This window comes from Onychostoma macrolepis, chromosome 18 (genome assembly GCF_012432095.1).
Source record: "Onychostoma macrolepis isolate SWU-2019 chromosome 18, ASM1243209v1, whole genome shotgun sequence".
NCBI classification, from domain to species: Eukaryota; Metazoa; Chordata; class Actinopteri; order Cypriniformes; family Cyprinidae; genus Onychostoma; species Onychostoma macrolepis.
Genome location: NC_081172.1, coordinates 9,060,981 through 9,077,569, shown reverse-complemented (window position 1 = coordinate 9,077,569; position 16,589 = coordinate 9,060,981). Strand labels below are relative to the sequence as shown.

The window sequence follows — 16,589 nt, the reverse complement described above, 5'->3', positions numbered from 1 at the left end:
GTTTACAGTTCCTGCTTAACTTAATGAAGTCGCGGCATCAATTTCTTTTTAAAAGCATCACAAACATGTTCTTATTGCCTCATGACTCATTAAAACAATGTGGAAAAGTTCAAAACTGTGATTATTTTTGTAAAAAAAAGTGTTTGTATTGTATTTCTATGCATAAGAATGCAGTGAGAGAGAGAAAAGAACCCACAAAGTGTGACCTGCACAAGATGAGTTGTGTACATCTTGCAAATTTAATACAAGAAAATTATAGGGGAAGATAACAAGCAGGCGGGCATTAAAAATGCATCTTTAACTCTGGGATGAAGCTACTTGTGGAATGAATCTTCTGATGGATGGCACTATTTACACCATTTACTATCTCTGCATCTGCTGAATCAAAAATGAGTATGCAGCACAAGAGGAAAAATGATCAGACGTGCCCACATACATTAATGGCCTTACAGCACCACACTATGCATCCCATGCATCTTCTCATTGTCATTTCCTGTGGCTTCTCTTCTATTGCATTAAATTTAAAGCAAGAAGCCCATTAAATTATTTAAAAGAAAAACAAAACGAAACACTACATTTTCTGAATGGTAGTTTTTTTGTATTACAATGCAGTCTGGGCCTCTTTTAGCAACCTGGGTTTGAATGACTTGCCAATCTGACTCAGGTGATTAAAACCAGGAACCTTCCGGTTACCCTGAGCTTGTAAACACTTCACTATATCACCAACAAAGACAAGCACTACTGTATACGAGCAGCCACGTGTGTTTGTTTATACATACGCCTGTGAGACACTCCAGAGTATATTTTTTGAACCCTATAACCTTGGAACTGAAAAGATGTTGGTGTTCAGAATGATAAACAGCAGGCAGGCGTAAGAACCGCTCCCGTTCGTAACATTTTCTTTCAGGTCATGCTGCTCATTTCAGGAGTTAAAGCAAGTCAATTCGTTCAGGACCTCAGTTCCAGCTTTAACAAAGGTGATTCTGGTGCAGTAACACTTTTGACCTATACTGGCACTTTGTGGCTTGGAAACTCCTGCTGTTGAGTGTTATATAAAAACCTATTCTGTAACCTGCATGTGAGGGCAATCACCTCCCAGTTTCTCCTGCATCAATATTGGAACACCAAAATGAAATGTACCAAAATGAAAGTATGTAGATCTACAAAAAAGTAAATCCATTTGCTGTAGAAAGGCAGTCTGCATTCTTGTAAAATGGAGCAACTAAAACTCAACTCAATCAAAGCTATGGAATTAGTAATCGACCCTCCAACCCACTTAACCATTAGTCCACTGCTGAATTTCCTGCCCAACGGCAAAACAAATTTAGATTTTAGCTGAGAAGTAAGCTTGCAGTGTGAACTGATTGCAATGCAACAGAAAGAATAGGTCCTGTGAAATAATATATAGACAATACATATTTAATTTTTAAAAAAAGTACTGTGTTTTTCTCACTAGTTGCACATATACATACAGCATAACCATTTTCTAATTTACAAACAAATGAACTCTTGTGAACCACCTTATGAAAGGCTCTCCTCTGTTAATGAAACAGTCAAATTAATTCATGGTCTGACACAAAGTCATGATTTTAAGATATTTAGGAGAGTATAAATATTTTCTATCAATGACTTACTGAACTCTTTCCAACTTCTGTCAGTCATATGTGGTTTAGAATAAACCAGTGGTCCTCAGATAGGGACACAGGGCCCATTAAAAGGCCACAGAAAACTTCCAGGGAGCCTAAAGATGACATTTTTTTTTTTTAAATTGAAGAATAAGGACTCCCATGATCTTAATAACAAAATTTTAAAAGTGTGGTTATTAAACCTGGAAAAGTCATGTCAATTAATAAAATCTTAAAAGTCCACAGGCATTTTTATAAAGAATAGGGCTGCCCTCGACTAAGGATTTTTCTGGTCAACTAGTAGTCGTTCATTTGAAGCATTAGTCGACTAATTGCACGTTTATTAATAAACCATTTAAATCGTTATAATGAGCCTTTAATTGCCTACATAGCCTATACGCGCTCAAGCACACGCATAAAGCTTGTCACAGCGCACCGGCAGAAGTAATAATTATGAATGTGTTAGAGAAAAACAGTAAGGAGGCTGCATTAACATTTTAATAATTTGATAAACTAGTGCTTTATTTGTTTTCAGCTTCAGAGATGAAGTCGGCAACACTGACTCATCATCTCCGCAGTAGTGGACGTACCTGTATGAATGTTTCATACGGATTACATAACCTGAGAACATTTGGTTTCCATTTGAATTGGTTAATTTGAAAGTAGACATTTCACTATATATAGATATAATTTAATGTCTGTAAGGCAAATATATACACAGAGTTTCGTGCTCAAGTTTACAGAGACCGAGACGGCAGAAAGTGCATCCTGTTTGGTTTCATTATTTTTCAAAAGTGCTGTATTGTGAGTGCACACAAATAAACGTAGTGTCTTTACAGATTTGAAAGATGTATTACTGTTATATGTATGACCAAAAATGAGGGAGTATGTTAAGAGCAAATGACCGCACCGGTGCCTCCATCTGTCCTTCAGTGAGTGCGCTACTGTTCAGCTCCACACTCCGCACAGACACTGAATAGCGCACATTTCTCAAGGTTAACATTAGATTCAGCGGCCATGTAAAGTTGAGAATAATAATAATAATAATATTTATTTATATAGCGCCTTTCTAGCACTCAAGGTCACTTTACAAATCAGGCTTAATACCAAAAAAACAAAAAAACAAAATAAAACAAAAGCTAAGAGTAATATACAGAAACCACTTACAAGATTAGATTACATACAGAAAGAATGAAGATAAACATCCATAACAGGATACAGCTCACAGTCAATGACTTTAAGAGTAATGGTCAGAAAAAAAAGGGGTTTTAAGAGGTTTTTAAAGGAGAAAAGGGAGGATGCCTGACGGATGGTTTGGGGAAGAGCATTCCACAATCTGGGAGCAACAACACTGAAGGCCCTAGCTCCCATTGTCACCAGACGAAACTTAAGGGTGACTAACAATCCCTCACTAGAAGATCTTAATGAACGGGCAGGTACATATGGCAGAAGTAAATCAGATAAATAAGAAGGAGCAATGTTATGGTGGGCTTTATAAGTGATAATTAGTATCTTGAAGTTAATACGCAAGGAAACCGGGAGCCAATGAAGATGATAAAGGATAGGGGTAATGTGATCGTTCTTTCTTGTGTGAGTAATCAAGCGAGCAGCAGAGTTTTGAACATATACTTGAATACTTACATATTTCAGATGATAAGCCATATTTGAGGTCAATGAATGATAGGCGAGCGTTTGAATGTCTAACGATTCGTCGACTATTAGGGGGCAGCCCTAATAAAGAATTTTTTTTTTTCTTGTAAAGTCAAGCTCTAAAATATTTTATCGGGTTACATTTTTGAGTCAAAAAAATGTTTATAATACTCCAGTAAAATCACAACTGGAAAAGTCATTGGGCCTTTGAATATCACTGTGAACAATGGGGTGGGGGCCATGAAGTCAAAAACACTAAGAGACACAGAAATAAATCATCACTGTCTTATGCATATTTGGAAACCAATGTTAATAATACAGGTCTGTATTAGAACTTTCAAATAAATGCTAAGTTAATAAAACAACAATAAAAAATCCTACAAGTTCCAATTAGTTGGTGGAATTGCTTTGTTGTAAACTTTATTACTTAATTTAAATGGGTTAAAAAAACATGGCATTAGTGCACAGTGCAAGTGCGCCCAATCTTCATCTAGTGTTTCCTTTCTATTCTCTCACTTTGTCACTTTGGCCTTATCATGCTGGTTTTGGTAGCTATCATCCCACTCAAGAGGAAACCTGCAGCACATTGTCCAGATTGCGCCATGGATTGTTCACCTTCTCCTGCCTTATTGTAAGAACCCAGGCCAAGGAACAGTAGCTGAGATCATTGCTAACCCTGCATCAGCACCTGTTCCAGGAACTCCCCTTCTGGCAAATCATAGAGCCAAAATGCAAAACTGCAACACAACACCAAAACCACTCATGTCCTGCACCTGTACCGACACCATCTGGCCCTCTGTAATACTCTGTCCAACATAGCATGAACAGGACATGTAGAGCGTTAGCCGGTCTGTCATTGATGGGTGTGTGGAGACTACGATCGGTCAAGAGGAAAATGAAACTATCTTTGGTTTGAACTGCAGCACTGGCTAAATGTTCAAAGACCAGCTTCATGTTTCATGAATGTCACAGACGTTAAAGTGATGCAGAGCTGTAAAATGCTCTTTAAATATTCTCTCACTCTGTGTGCTTCAGCACAGTCAGGACCGATGATTAATTTACCTGTTCATTTTTTCAGCACTTTCATCTAGCATGTAGATAATGTGCTCAACTTTGTGGCTCAGAAGCAAGGCTGTTCATTATCTCTTAATGCATGTAATCAAGTGAATACACCTGCAATATAAAAGATTTTGATTGCTGTAGAGATAAGTACAGTGCCAGGTCAAGCGGGTTCTTTCAGAAGGTTTCCATCAAATCAAACTGATTATGTTGTCTTTTCTGTAGCAAACACAAATCTACTCATTGCTTGATGGATTGGCTGGAGACTTTTAGCCAAATTAAAAAGACTGAGTTCATGACATCATACTAAATCGCTTATTCTCCTCTACATTTTTCAATTCAGGCCAATTCAAACATGCATTAGGGTATAATTGTCTTGGCAGAACAGGTCCATTTCTTTTCTGGAGTCCAATACCAGCTATTTGCAGATCAATCCAGAATTTTGGCTCATATGGAGTAGTCATCTCAATAGTCAATTCTACAACTACAAGAAGTTCATTAGATTATTTCATTATGTATTTATTTTAACATTAATATTTTTTCCAGTGATTTAAATAGCATGCTGAGAGTGTGCTGTATTTTGTTAGACAATTCCTGCTCCTCCCTGTTTTACTCCATCTAGTTATTTTTGAGCGCAAGAACAAATCTTTTGTAGGTTAAACGTACCATATTAAGCTCACCAAAATCTACACTGAGACATTTAGTGCACAAGACATTGGTTTCAGTACAAAAAGTTATGTTAAAATAAGATATTAATCTCTCACACAAAAATATTTAATTTTATTTTAAATGACAAAAGCATTTCAATTATACAACAGCGTTTTAGTGCCACGTAAAAAAAATTAAAAAAATCGAAAAAAACTAAGATTACGAGATTAAATTTCGAGAATACAGTCGAAATTACGAGAATAAAGTCAAAATATTATGAGAATAAAGTCGAAATATTAAGAGAATAAAGTCGAAATACTACGAGAATAAAGTCAAAATGTTATGAGAATAAAGTCGAAATGTTTCGAGAATAAAGTAGAAATGTTTCGAGAATTTAAATCATAGAAATTAAAGTTATAATATTTGGAGAGTATAGCCTATATTGCGCATGCAAATGGCCAGCATTGAGAGCACCGGGAGAAGTTGCCAGGCCACCGGAATTGATTTGAATATTGTTCATCATCTTACTGGGATGTCAATTTTAAGGACTCGTGGAAACAGCTTAATATCAAGAATATCAAGAATAAGAATATAATATAACAGACTGAACAGGAACAACTGTTTATCTTAACATCAACTCACGCACTCAATCGACATTCCTTTGGGGGGCCGCTGTAGCTCTCTTATTTAACCCTTTTTTTAATACACTACAAATATATGTTTGTATTTCGCTATAAAACTGAAAACTTTGAAAACTGAGATTTGGAATATCTCCCGGTGCTCCCAATCCGGGCCATTTGCATGCGTAAAAGGCTAGAATAGCCTATCTCAAAATATTATAACTATAATCTTTATTCTCAAAACATTTCAACTTTATTCTCAAAAAATTTCGACTTTATTCCCGTAATATTTCGACTTTATTCTCGTAATATTTTGACTTTATTCTTGTAATATTTCGACTTTATTCTCGAAACATTTAGACTTTATTCTCGTAATTTTGACTTTATTTTCGAAATATTTTGACTTTATTCTCGTAGTGTTTCGACTTTATTCTCATAGTGTTTCTACTTTATTCTTGTAGTGTTTCGACTTTATTCTCGAAATATTACAACTTTAATCTCGTAATTTTAGATTTTTTAACGTGGCACTAAAACGCCGTTGTACAATTAAGATATACATCATTAAATTCAAAAAGTCCGGCTGTGCTTAATGGGTACATTTTTGTACCCTTTAAGCACACCCCTGTTCCCATTAAGCTCAAATCATGTTTTATTAAAAATTCTTGTTTATTTTAAGGAAAATGTTTAAAGAATAATTGTAAAAATATATATTTTCAATCACAAAAAAAGCAGAACACTAAAATCAAGCAACAAGGCATTCAATTTGATCAGTTATATATTCATGAAGTGTCATTTAAGCACATTGCAACATCTATACTAGTGCACGTTCAGCTAAGTAACACATATTCAAAAGTCAAATAAAACATTTAATTCATGGGGATGAACACAGAAACTAGCCTCATTATGAAACCTCTTTTTAAATGGATGTCAACTTATCTATAGTCTTTTATGGCTGGAATACACTACACGATTTTTGCCCCGATTTTCCACAGATTTACAGTCTGGAGAAGTTTTTCTGGAGAAGTTTTACTTTTTGTGCGACACCGTTTTACGTACCTTGCTGCACGGTTCGCCGCAGTTTCAAATAGAAATTGAAACACAGGTTCAATATGTGAACCCTGACATGTTTTTATTACGTAGATATTGGTACATATTGCTGTTTTTTTATTACGTTGCTTCAGATACATATTGCGGCGGCGGTTCAGAATTCAAATATCCAGGGACTGTCGCTAAAAGTTAATGCTCTATCGTGTTGGAAATATGCCCTACACCAAATCCAACCCTAAACCTACCCCATAGTGTTAACAAATGCAAAACTGATATAAAAAAGTATTAGCTGATGCAACTGTGTCATTTGACCTTTCTTTTACGCAGATTTTAACTGCTTTGTCGAACCGTAGTTACACGGGATTCGAACCGGTGCTTCTCATCTCCTAAGTCCGTCTCCGTACTCCGCGAGCTACCGAACAAACTTATCATCTATGAAAATCCATAGATATGAAGCTGGATGTGTGCGATGCTAACGTTCAAAAGCATCAGTTTTCAAATCTCCCAGCATATTAATATTGTTATCAAGTCATAGCATGATATTCTTTAAGTAATTGTGCGAAAATTACGCTTTATTAATCGCAACTCTGTAAATTTGTGTGAAAGTGTTCATTTATTTTGGAAACTGCAGTGATATGTACTTATTGGTATGTATTTCATGTCACGCTAAAAAGTGCACCCAGGTACGTAAATGCCATGAGACCAGGTAGCTTTAAGCTCACCTTACAATAATATGAAATCTTTAAAAATTACAGCACTGTAAAACGACAGACCAGCAATAAACTGTCAATTTATAATATTATGGATGTAAAAGTACAAGCCAGTAATGCCTGTGAAGTAATATGTTAGCGTAGCACACAATCTTATACAGCTAGTCAGCTAACTGTGTTCTGTAGCATCTGTGCTATGTTGCTAAAACTATCTTTTGGATCTAATGTAATTATTTCCCACATCCAAGTTCAAGGATATAATATGCAAAAGTCTGAACATTAATCTCTTAATTTTACAATAAGTAGTGAAACTTACCCAAAATAAAGGCTTAAACATATAAAAAACTCACTTTTAAGGGGCTCCTCTTTTAGTGAAAGTTTTTAGACAGCTTTCAAAATGGTCGCCAGACAGTGTGAACACATAGAGACTCATATCTCAGTGTGCAATGATCTGATTGACTTGAAATTATAGGAGGTATATAGTAACAAACAAATCAATTGGTTAAGACATCAAGTAGGATAATAAATTATTTTTTCTTTTTATAATCTGATCTCGAAAATGGAAGTGTGCTTAATGGGTACGTGAGCTTAATAGGTACGTTTACCCTAAATGCCCAACTCAAAACCATCTTAATTATTCAGGGATTTATTAAATGGGTAGTTCACCCAAAATGCAAATTACCATTATTTACTTTCCATCCTGTCATTTCAAACCTGTTTGACTTCTTTCATTGAACTACTTTTGAATGAAAGTCAATGGGGTCCAAAGACTGACTTATATATCTTATATTTTGTTCCACAGAAGAGAGAAAGCAAAGTCATAAAGTTTGGTATGACATGAGCAGAGGTGGGTAGAGTACCCAGAAACTGTACTCAATTAAAAGTAAAAGTACTTGAAGAAATATTTACTCAAGTAAAAGTAAAAGTAATAGTCTGAATAGTTACTTGAGTAAGAGTAAAAAAGTACCGGATAAAAAAACTACTCAAGTAGTTAGTTACTAGTTACTTTGGATCATATACTGAATATAGTATATTTTTATTTAGATATATAGATATTTAGATAAAATTTTATATACATACATACATATACACACAAACACACACACACACACACACACACACACACACACTGCCGTTCAAAATACTTTTGATGTTTTTTTTAATGTAATTTATTTCAGTGATGCAAATCAGAATTTTTATCAGCCTGATTTATTATCAATGCTGTTCTTTTTTAGCTTTCTATTCATAAAAGAACCCTGAACAAAATGTCAACTGTTCCCTGTTGAAAAACAGCATATGCTGGTATGGTATGTTTTGAAGCATGGGATGCTGGTTTGAGCTGATTTAAGCTGGTCCTTAGCTGGTTTAAGCTGGTCATGTGCTGGTCCTAAAATGGTCCGACCAGCTCAAGACCAGCACATGATCAGCATAAACCAGCATCCCAGCTTCAAAACATACCTAACCAGCATATGCTGTTTTTTTGTTTTTGTTTTTTTCAACAACACTGGTAATAAATCAATATATTTGAATGATTTCTGAAGGATCATATGACTCTGAAAACTGGAGTAACAGCTGATAAAAATTCAGATTTGCATCACTGAATTAAATAAAATTATTTTAAAGTATATTAATTATGTATAATAAATGTATATATGTATATAACCTCTGACACGGAGAAGAGTGAAAACTCCTCACATGACCGCTACAGAACATCTGAACATAACGAAAAAAATGCACATTGACGGATCTTCTTCCGTCTGTTCTGCAAAATGTAAACAAATGTAGCCTTTATTTCTGAAAGCGTAAATATTGTGAAAATATCAATATTAATTGTCTCTAGGCAAGGCATTCCTCCTGGAACTAACGCGGGTTTGGCGGGTGTTTATTTCATACTCTGTGACTCTGCTTATTTAATGAATAAATTATACATTGTATTTAATGTGTAAGGTACATGTACAACAAACTGGCAATGTCATAGTGGTATCATGTACTGCAATCGAATCTATACCTGTGGAACCGACAGCACACGCGGTGTTCATCTAATAAAGATCTTCATAACTAGCAAACCATAACCTTTGCAGATTTGCTTTCAACTGACTGTTGATCCAAAGCCACGTCTTCAACGCTCTCGATGTGTGAGAACCGCTTCAGACGACTCAGCGCGTGCGGCAGGGAACTGAACGAATCATTCAAACTGATTCGCGAACCGATTCACTGGTCTGCCAACTGGTTTGATCAAGCCTTCGAATAGAATTGACTCAAAATAATGAATCATTCGCAAACGGGCATCGCTCATTGCCCAGAAAAAAAAGTAGACGGCGCGCTTGGAATAAATTGAAGGATTTTTAACTTGTATTGCATTAAGATAAAGTAACGAGAGGAGCGTCGCCCACAGTAACGAAGTAAAAGTACAGTTTTTTCACTAAAAATGTACTTGAGTAAGAGTAAAAGTACCCATTTTTAAATATACTCTAAAAGTATTACCCAAAAAAATTACTCAAGTAAATGTAACGAAGTAAATGTAACTTGTTACTACCCACCTCTGGACATGAGGGTGAGAGAATTTACCTCAAAATTTTCATTTACGTAAATTTTTATCCTTAATATGATCAGTGATACAGCTTCACTTTTACAGGATACTGTGAATAAGTGTGTGCGTCACCAGCACTTGAGTGAGAGTTTGCAGGATGCTCATGGCATACAAACACCTTCAACTCTTAGTCCTTGCTGCTGTAGTTCAAACAAAGCAAAATTTACACCTGCAGCCCAGGGGAGGAGAAAAGGAGAGAGAGCAGAAGACAGCATGGGGGAAGGAAGGGGCAGAGAGTGGTAAACAAGAGTAAAGGTGAGAAAAAGCAGAGAAAATAAAACAGGGCAGAGAGAAAAGGAGACCAAAAGAAGAAAAGTAAAGGTAGAAATGAATATTTAAGAAAGCAGGGCTAGAGTGAATCTACTGCAGGACAAGAGGGGAAAAAAGTAAAAGATCCATAGACATATCCCATGGATGCTCAGATTCTCTTGACTGGCTGGTGCTTTATCCATAGCACCAGTAGAATAAAGGTTAGTTTAAAAATTGTATATATAATATATAATTAACTGTTGCAAAACTGCAGAAGGTACACCCATGATATAATTCTAGTAGCACTGCTTCCGACTTATCAAAGATAACGGGTATTAGGGCATATGAATCCAGATAAAAGTCATCTAATCACCTCACGAGAATGTATTTATTATCATCTAAACAAAAAACAAAAAGTTGCTGCTTGGGATTACGAGAAAACAGCCTGCTCTCAAACACACAACATAGTTAACCTCTCTGGATCGACTCCCAAGGTTGTCAGTTTAAATGAGTTCAGATTGTGCTCCATAAATGTTACTTACCTCTTATCTATTCATATCACACTTAAAATACCAAACACAAATTAAATTGTACCAGGGAGTTTAGGAATCATACATAATGCCTCAATGGCATTGTATAAATTAGGCTAGACCTTACTATAAAACTAGTTTTGATTTACTTTGCCAATGACTTTCAGCCTTAATGTGATTTTTAGTGTATGGATGAAGTCAGTTCCCCTCATGTTCACACAGGTGTAATTCATCACATTAAATATGGGCATTTTCCACTAACATTTGTCTACTAGAAAGTTTTCAAATACCCTTTGTCTTTATTTTAAACAGTATATCAAAATTTGTTTTAAGAAACATTCAGAAAAGTGCACTTTTCTGAAAATTATCTTTAAAATAAATGTCTCTTGGTTTGGTATGTTGTCATCTAATGCAATACCATTCATACATATTTATGGGTTGCTCAAGTGTCCAGATACTTTCTGTGGCTTCTGTATTTTCATATAGATTCATTTAGAGCTAAAACACTTGCTGCATAAGCTACAGGGGTCTGTTTAGGTCACATTGATGTCAAGTGTTGAGATAAGCCCGTGGGTTGTTGAATTTATTCCCTGCTTTTCTCTATCAGCTCATTGCGAGTTTTCTCACAGCGTCTTTCTCACTTCTGTTTGTGTTTCCTGTTTACTCGAGATTTGCTGCCTTGTCTTTCCGCATCTGATATTGAGCTCTGAGCTAAAATCGTGTTGTATGTAATTTATAGAGGCATAAAACTTCACAGAAAAGTTTTATGCTTGTAAACATACAAAACTGTGAAACATCAATCTGTACATTTTCACATTTGACTACACACAAAGAATTGAAAGTGCTGTGAGAGATAGAGGAGGTCAACTTGTTATCACTCAGTGTACACATGCACACACACTTATCTGTGCACACACACACATTTATGAGCAGAGATGAATGACTCCACGCTCAGGCCATTCCTTTTCTACTGTGCGGCTGACATTGACAAATGGCCCGGCAGTGTGAATTAAATATGACAGTCCTGCTGCTTCCAGCGGGACTCTGCCGGTTGGACGCTACATGTTGGTGTAACTGCCTAGACACCGCCAGACTCTTACCTTGACATAAACACAAGCACATCCTATCGCGCACGCACAGTATTCCGATGCAAACATGTGGAGTGAAACTTCAGGAAAATGAAGCTACAGCCAGCGGTCTACCACTTCCACTTTGGGCGGTGTGAGGTGCCTGCCTAAGGGCGATTAAAATGCAAAGTCATTTAACAGCAAAAAGGTCTAGTCTTCTCAAGCGGACCTCCCTGTGTGCCCGCTGACATTCCAGAGGTCTCTATGGAGCTGGTTCATTATTCTCTGTGTGTGTTTGCTGACATTGTGGAGGCATTGCTGGTCCAGTTCATTACTCTCTGGGTATTTACTGACATTGGGGAGCCCTGCTGAGGTGCATTCATTATTTCTCACTAGGAACAGCACGCACAGGTCTGCTTGAAGACCGGAAACACACCTCCTCTGACATGCTCACATTCTACCTGAGGAGAAGGGGGTCTACGTTATCAGTTGAACATGTTTTGGGCTTTTTCGGCTTACATCTTGAATTAACTCAAAGGTAAAGATGAACAGAAGTAAAATGTACCAAAGAGAGAATTGTTACACCTGAATTTACATATAAATCACTCGGTTTTCAGTGTGTTGGCTCGATGTGAGAGGATCAATGCATTTGAGAGCATAGAAATCTTTAAGATCAAATAGAAAGGGTTAGATCGCCCAAAAATGAAAATTCTGTCATCATTTAAATTAAATCTGTTCATCATCCCCGTTGAACAGCATATGCTGGTAAGAACTCCTGCTCAGGACCAGCTTAGGACCAGCACATGGCCAGCTTAAACTAGCTCATGACTAGCTAAGAACCAGCTTAAACCAGCTCAAACCAGCAGCCATGCTTCAAAACATACCTAACCAGCATATGCTGTTTTTTTTCAACAGGGATATAAAGTGATCGTATCTCTTCACAAAATTGAAACCACACGTTTCATAAGGATTCATTTTATAACGCCTTTATGGCATGATCTTCTAAGTTTTGGTTCTTTGATCTTGATCTTCCAAGTCTTGGTAACTTTCAATGCGGAGACTGAAACCACTCAAATTTCATTAAAATATCTTAGTTTGCATTTTAAAGCTTAACAAAGTCTTATGGGTTTGGAATGACATGAGGGTGTGTAAATTATGTCAGAATTTTTATTTTCTGGGTGAACTATATCCCTTTAAAATCCACTCACCTCACCCTTACCTCACACACCCATGACACAATGACTTTTCATTTTTTGGGTGAACCATCCGATTGATTAGGTTGAGACATTTTGTACGTACTCACCCTATTTTCTTCCTCTCTGAGGTCCGGCATGGTGCTGATGCACAGGCTGATCACTGTCACTGCCACCATCAACACAGACAAACAGGCGAACACCTTTCCCGGCATACCCGACTGAGGGTTCTCCACCATGTCCCTCAAACGGTTCATCAACTTTCGGTAACGTGTCTCCTCGACAGGAGGGCGCAGCTGCATTCTGTGTTGACGGCGCTCCTCCTCCCGCCGCTCGAGCTCGGCGACCTCCTCAATGCGAGTGTACATCTTGCGCTTGCAGCAGCGTTCCATGTAGGCCATCTCTACGCCCCAATAGTTGAGCTCCTCATGCAGCGAGAGCGCACACATCTCACGTAACAAACGTAGCTTTCCTGCTGCCAGGAAGTTGAGGATTACACGGAAAGCACTGGGGCTACGGTCAAAGAAAAATTCACGGCGTGTCTCATCGTAATCATCACAAACACAAGCGATCTCCTCGGGACTGCTGCAGGGTTTGAGACGTCCTAAACGCGTCAGGGGGAACTGCTCCAACGTACTCCAAGGGAAGGTGTAACGGTTGCCCCCCACATTGATGAGGGCCTGCACTCCGTGGTCCACCGAAAGCAGATCTTCCGGTCGGCGAATGAACTGAGCGCGCTGATAATACACTCCCTTGACGGTCTCAGTTTCCGGGATCTCTGTAAAAATGTGGTCCAAGCTGCTGTCATCACTGGCCGAGAGGTTGCTGAAGTCATGATTGGCGTTGCTGATGATTGGCATGATGGCATTGAAGAGGAAAGTTAATCAAAAGGGTTGGGCAAAGCTCAGGTCGTCTTAGCGTTAGTCTGATACCTTGGGTTTAGGGCATTGAGGTGTTTAATCAAAGGTAGATCCCATAGGATCTCATGCACAGTTCAGTGAAGACCCAGACATCCCACATCATTTGAACACTGCTGGAGACACAAAGACAACAAAACACAAAGAGGTTAAACAGTTGTTTTTATAAAACCACAAAGTTTGCAATAGTACTATAACTTTGTTAAAATGACATGGAACTTGTATAATATGCTCTTAGTATTTCAATAAAGAAGGACACTGTTGTTTGGCACATTCTCTGGTGGCTGGGTGTATTAGCAGAGACATCCAGACATGCCACAACTTCTAATAGAGATTGAATAATTTGCTGTTGTCAAGGTGTTCCATTATGCTAGGGTGGGAGCTAGAGTGATAAACTATTTATTAATAGAAGCATATTCCCGTTGGGAGCGAGGCTTGCTTTACTGTGTGGAAAGTTAATTGAGGGAAGTGTGTTGAGCAGCCCAGTGGCAGTGACTCTATCAAGAACATTCTCTCCAGTACAGGCTGATGAGCAGAAAGTGAGGGGAGCAAGATTCTTCATAATCACACATAAGCAGGTGTTAAAATAGAGTGGAAATTAGGAAGGATGTGAACCAAGCAGACAATGCATGATAATTGCAAATGTGTCTAAACAATGGTGAAATAATGGGCATACTTTTACAACAACAGAGAGCATGCAAGAAGTGTCAGGGGCCACTTCTATTGCCTTTAAAAAGCTTATTTAAAATCCACTGCATATCTGAGTGATTTATCGACTTTAGTAAATTTAAAAGATCATTGTACAGTAACTTTAACTCAGAGGGGGTTCCAAAAAACAAACAAAAAACACACACATTTCCATATTGTTCATGTCTGTCAACTGATTGCTTAGAGCATCGACAACCATTTAAAAATGTTTATTCCGACAAACCTTTTGCAAGCAACTTTCAAAATCACAAATAATTCAGTATATTATACAGTATATTATTCCTGAACAAAGAGTCAGTTCATTTTGGTGAGTCAGAAACCATTTTGAATCAGTCTGGGCAGTTACTGAATTCATCTAACTCCCTTACTGAATATCAATTAGTAATGCAAGTATTTTTATTCAATAGCCTACATTTAGGAACAATTTTATAGGACTGTATTTATTCCGCTGCTAAAAAGTCTTTTTTAAAAGTCTAACACATTTTGCAAAAACTGAATTAAATTTATCTCTGACTTGCTCTATGCACATGTTCTTTTGAAATCTGAAATGATCTGATCATTTGTCAACACAGTCCCGAGGCCAGCACAAAACTGCATTTTTTATATCCAAATATTTCTTCCTCAAAAGTACCAAAAGAATCGTTCTTGGATCCGTTAAGGAATCGGAATCGTTTAAGAAGTATCAGAATCGACTATATGAATCATTGCATTCCTTATCCCTATCCCATCACTGTCATGTATCACAAATATGTACTTAAACAGTGCTTAAACATTTATTAAAATAGCCGGCTCGTTCACAGACCACAACATAAAATGGTAAAATATAATAAGAATAGGTTCAAATACTGCTGAATTTAACTAATAGGCTCAAATAACATACAATATAGGCTACAATAGGCTATACAAAACTGTTCAAATAACATTCTGAATACATTATTATCAATCCACGAAAGAACAGACATCAAATAAAACTAAGCGAAACTGACAGTCTAAAAGTTGATAAACACGCAATAAATATATAAATACATACGTTAATGATTATATAAGTTATTAAATGAAATCTACAAGAGAATCAAAGTAGAAACTCCAAACTCACCCCTCGACACGACTCCGGTCCTCACTTTCTTCAGCAGAGGCATTTTCTCTCCACAATGCTCCATAACCGGTTAAAAGAACTCACTTTAGTATTTCATTAACGGTTCTTGCTGGAATGCCAACGTCAGGAGCGGTAAAATGATCAGAAGGCGAATAATCTCCGCTGACACATCATCACTGTCCCGCGCGCTCAGAGTCACTATCACTGCATAGATCCGAGCGTATGTGTGTGAGTGAACACCGGTCGGTTGCGCGCCCCTCTCGCGTCTTGAGAGAGGCACTGTAAGTTTAAAGCGAAGTCTAAATCATCGTTCTGCATGCAAACCCTGGTCACGTACCGCTCGCACTCCGACAATAAACCGTATAAACAGCAGATTACTTTATTACCTGCTCCTGTTTTAAGCGAGTTTGAGATGTGCACGTCATTGTGCGTCAACGCGACTGAGGCGTGATGAATTATTACACTCGCAATGGACACTTGAATTTCCATTTGAACCCTTTTTGTGGTCACAGTGGCGGTTTCAAGAATTTATTAACTGAATATGAAGAGCATAAGGCAAAACAGTCTGCATTCCCAACAGGACAATTGTCTCGTGAGGTTGTTTCAACCGCAATAGTTCCATTACGACAATTCATAAATCTACAGGTAAGCGCATCTAGTATCTGTGTTTGCTGCACAAACTGTAGAATTCATAATGCCATATTTACGCATTGCACACTGTGCAAACACCTCGGGACAGCCCAATTAGTTTGATTCAGTATTTGCATACATGCTTTCACCTGGCAGCACTATTATGGAGTCCAAAGCTTACAAACAGACACGTACAAAGTGTGCATACTGTGCTCATTAGGTTGCACATGCCTTGGGAAATGCTAAAATA

General features: G+C 37.5%; 1 protein-coding gene across 1 annotated transcript in view; it reads right to left on the bottom strand.

The window, feature by feature from the left end:
* kcng4a (potassium voltage-gated channel, subfamily G, member 4a) overlaps window positions 1-16,215 on the bottom strand; it is a 28,216-nt gene extending 12,001 nt beyond the window's left edge. The window contains exons 1-2 of the mRNA XM_058751699.1: window positions 15,710-16,215; window positions 13,099-14,021 (exon numbers count right to left, since the gene is read on the bottom strand). Of these exons, the coding sequence (XP_058607682.1) occupies window positions 13,099-13,848 (750 nt within the window). The 5' untranslated portion in view covers window positions 13,849-14,021; window positions 15,710-16,215. The remainder of the gene's footprint in view (window positions 1-13,098; window positions 14,022-15,709) is intronic.
* Window positions 16,216-16,589: the final 374 nt, after the last annotated feature.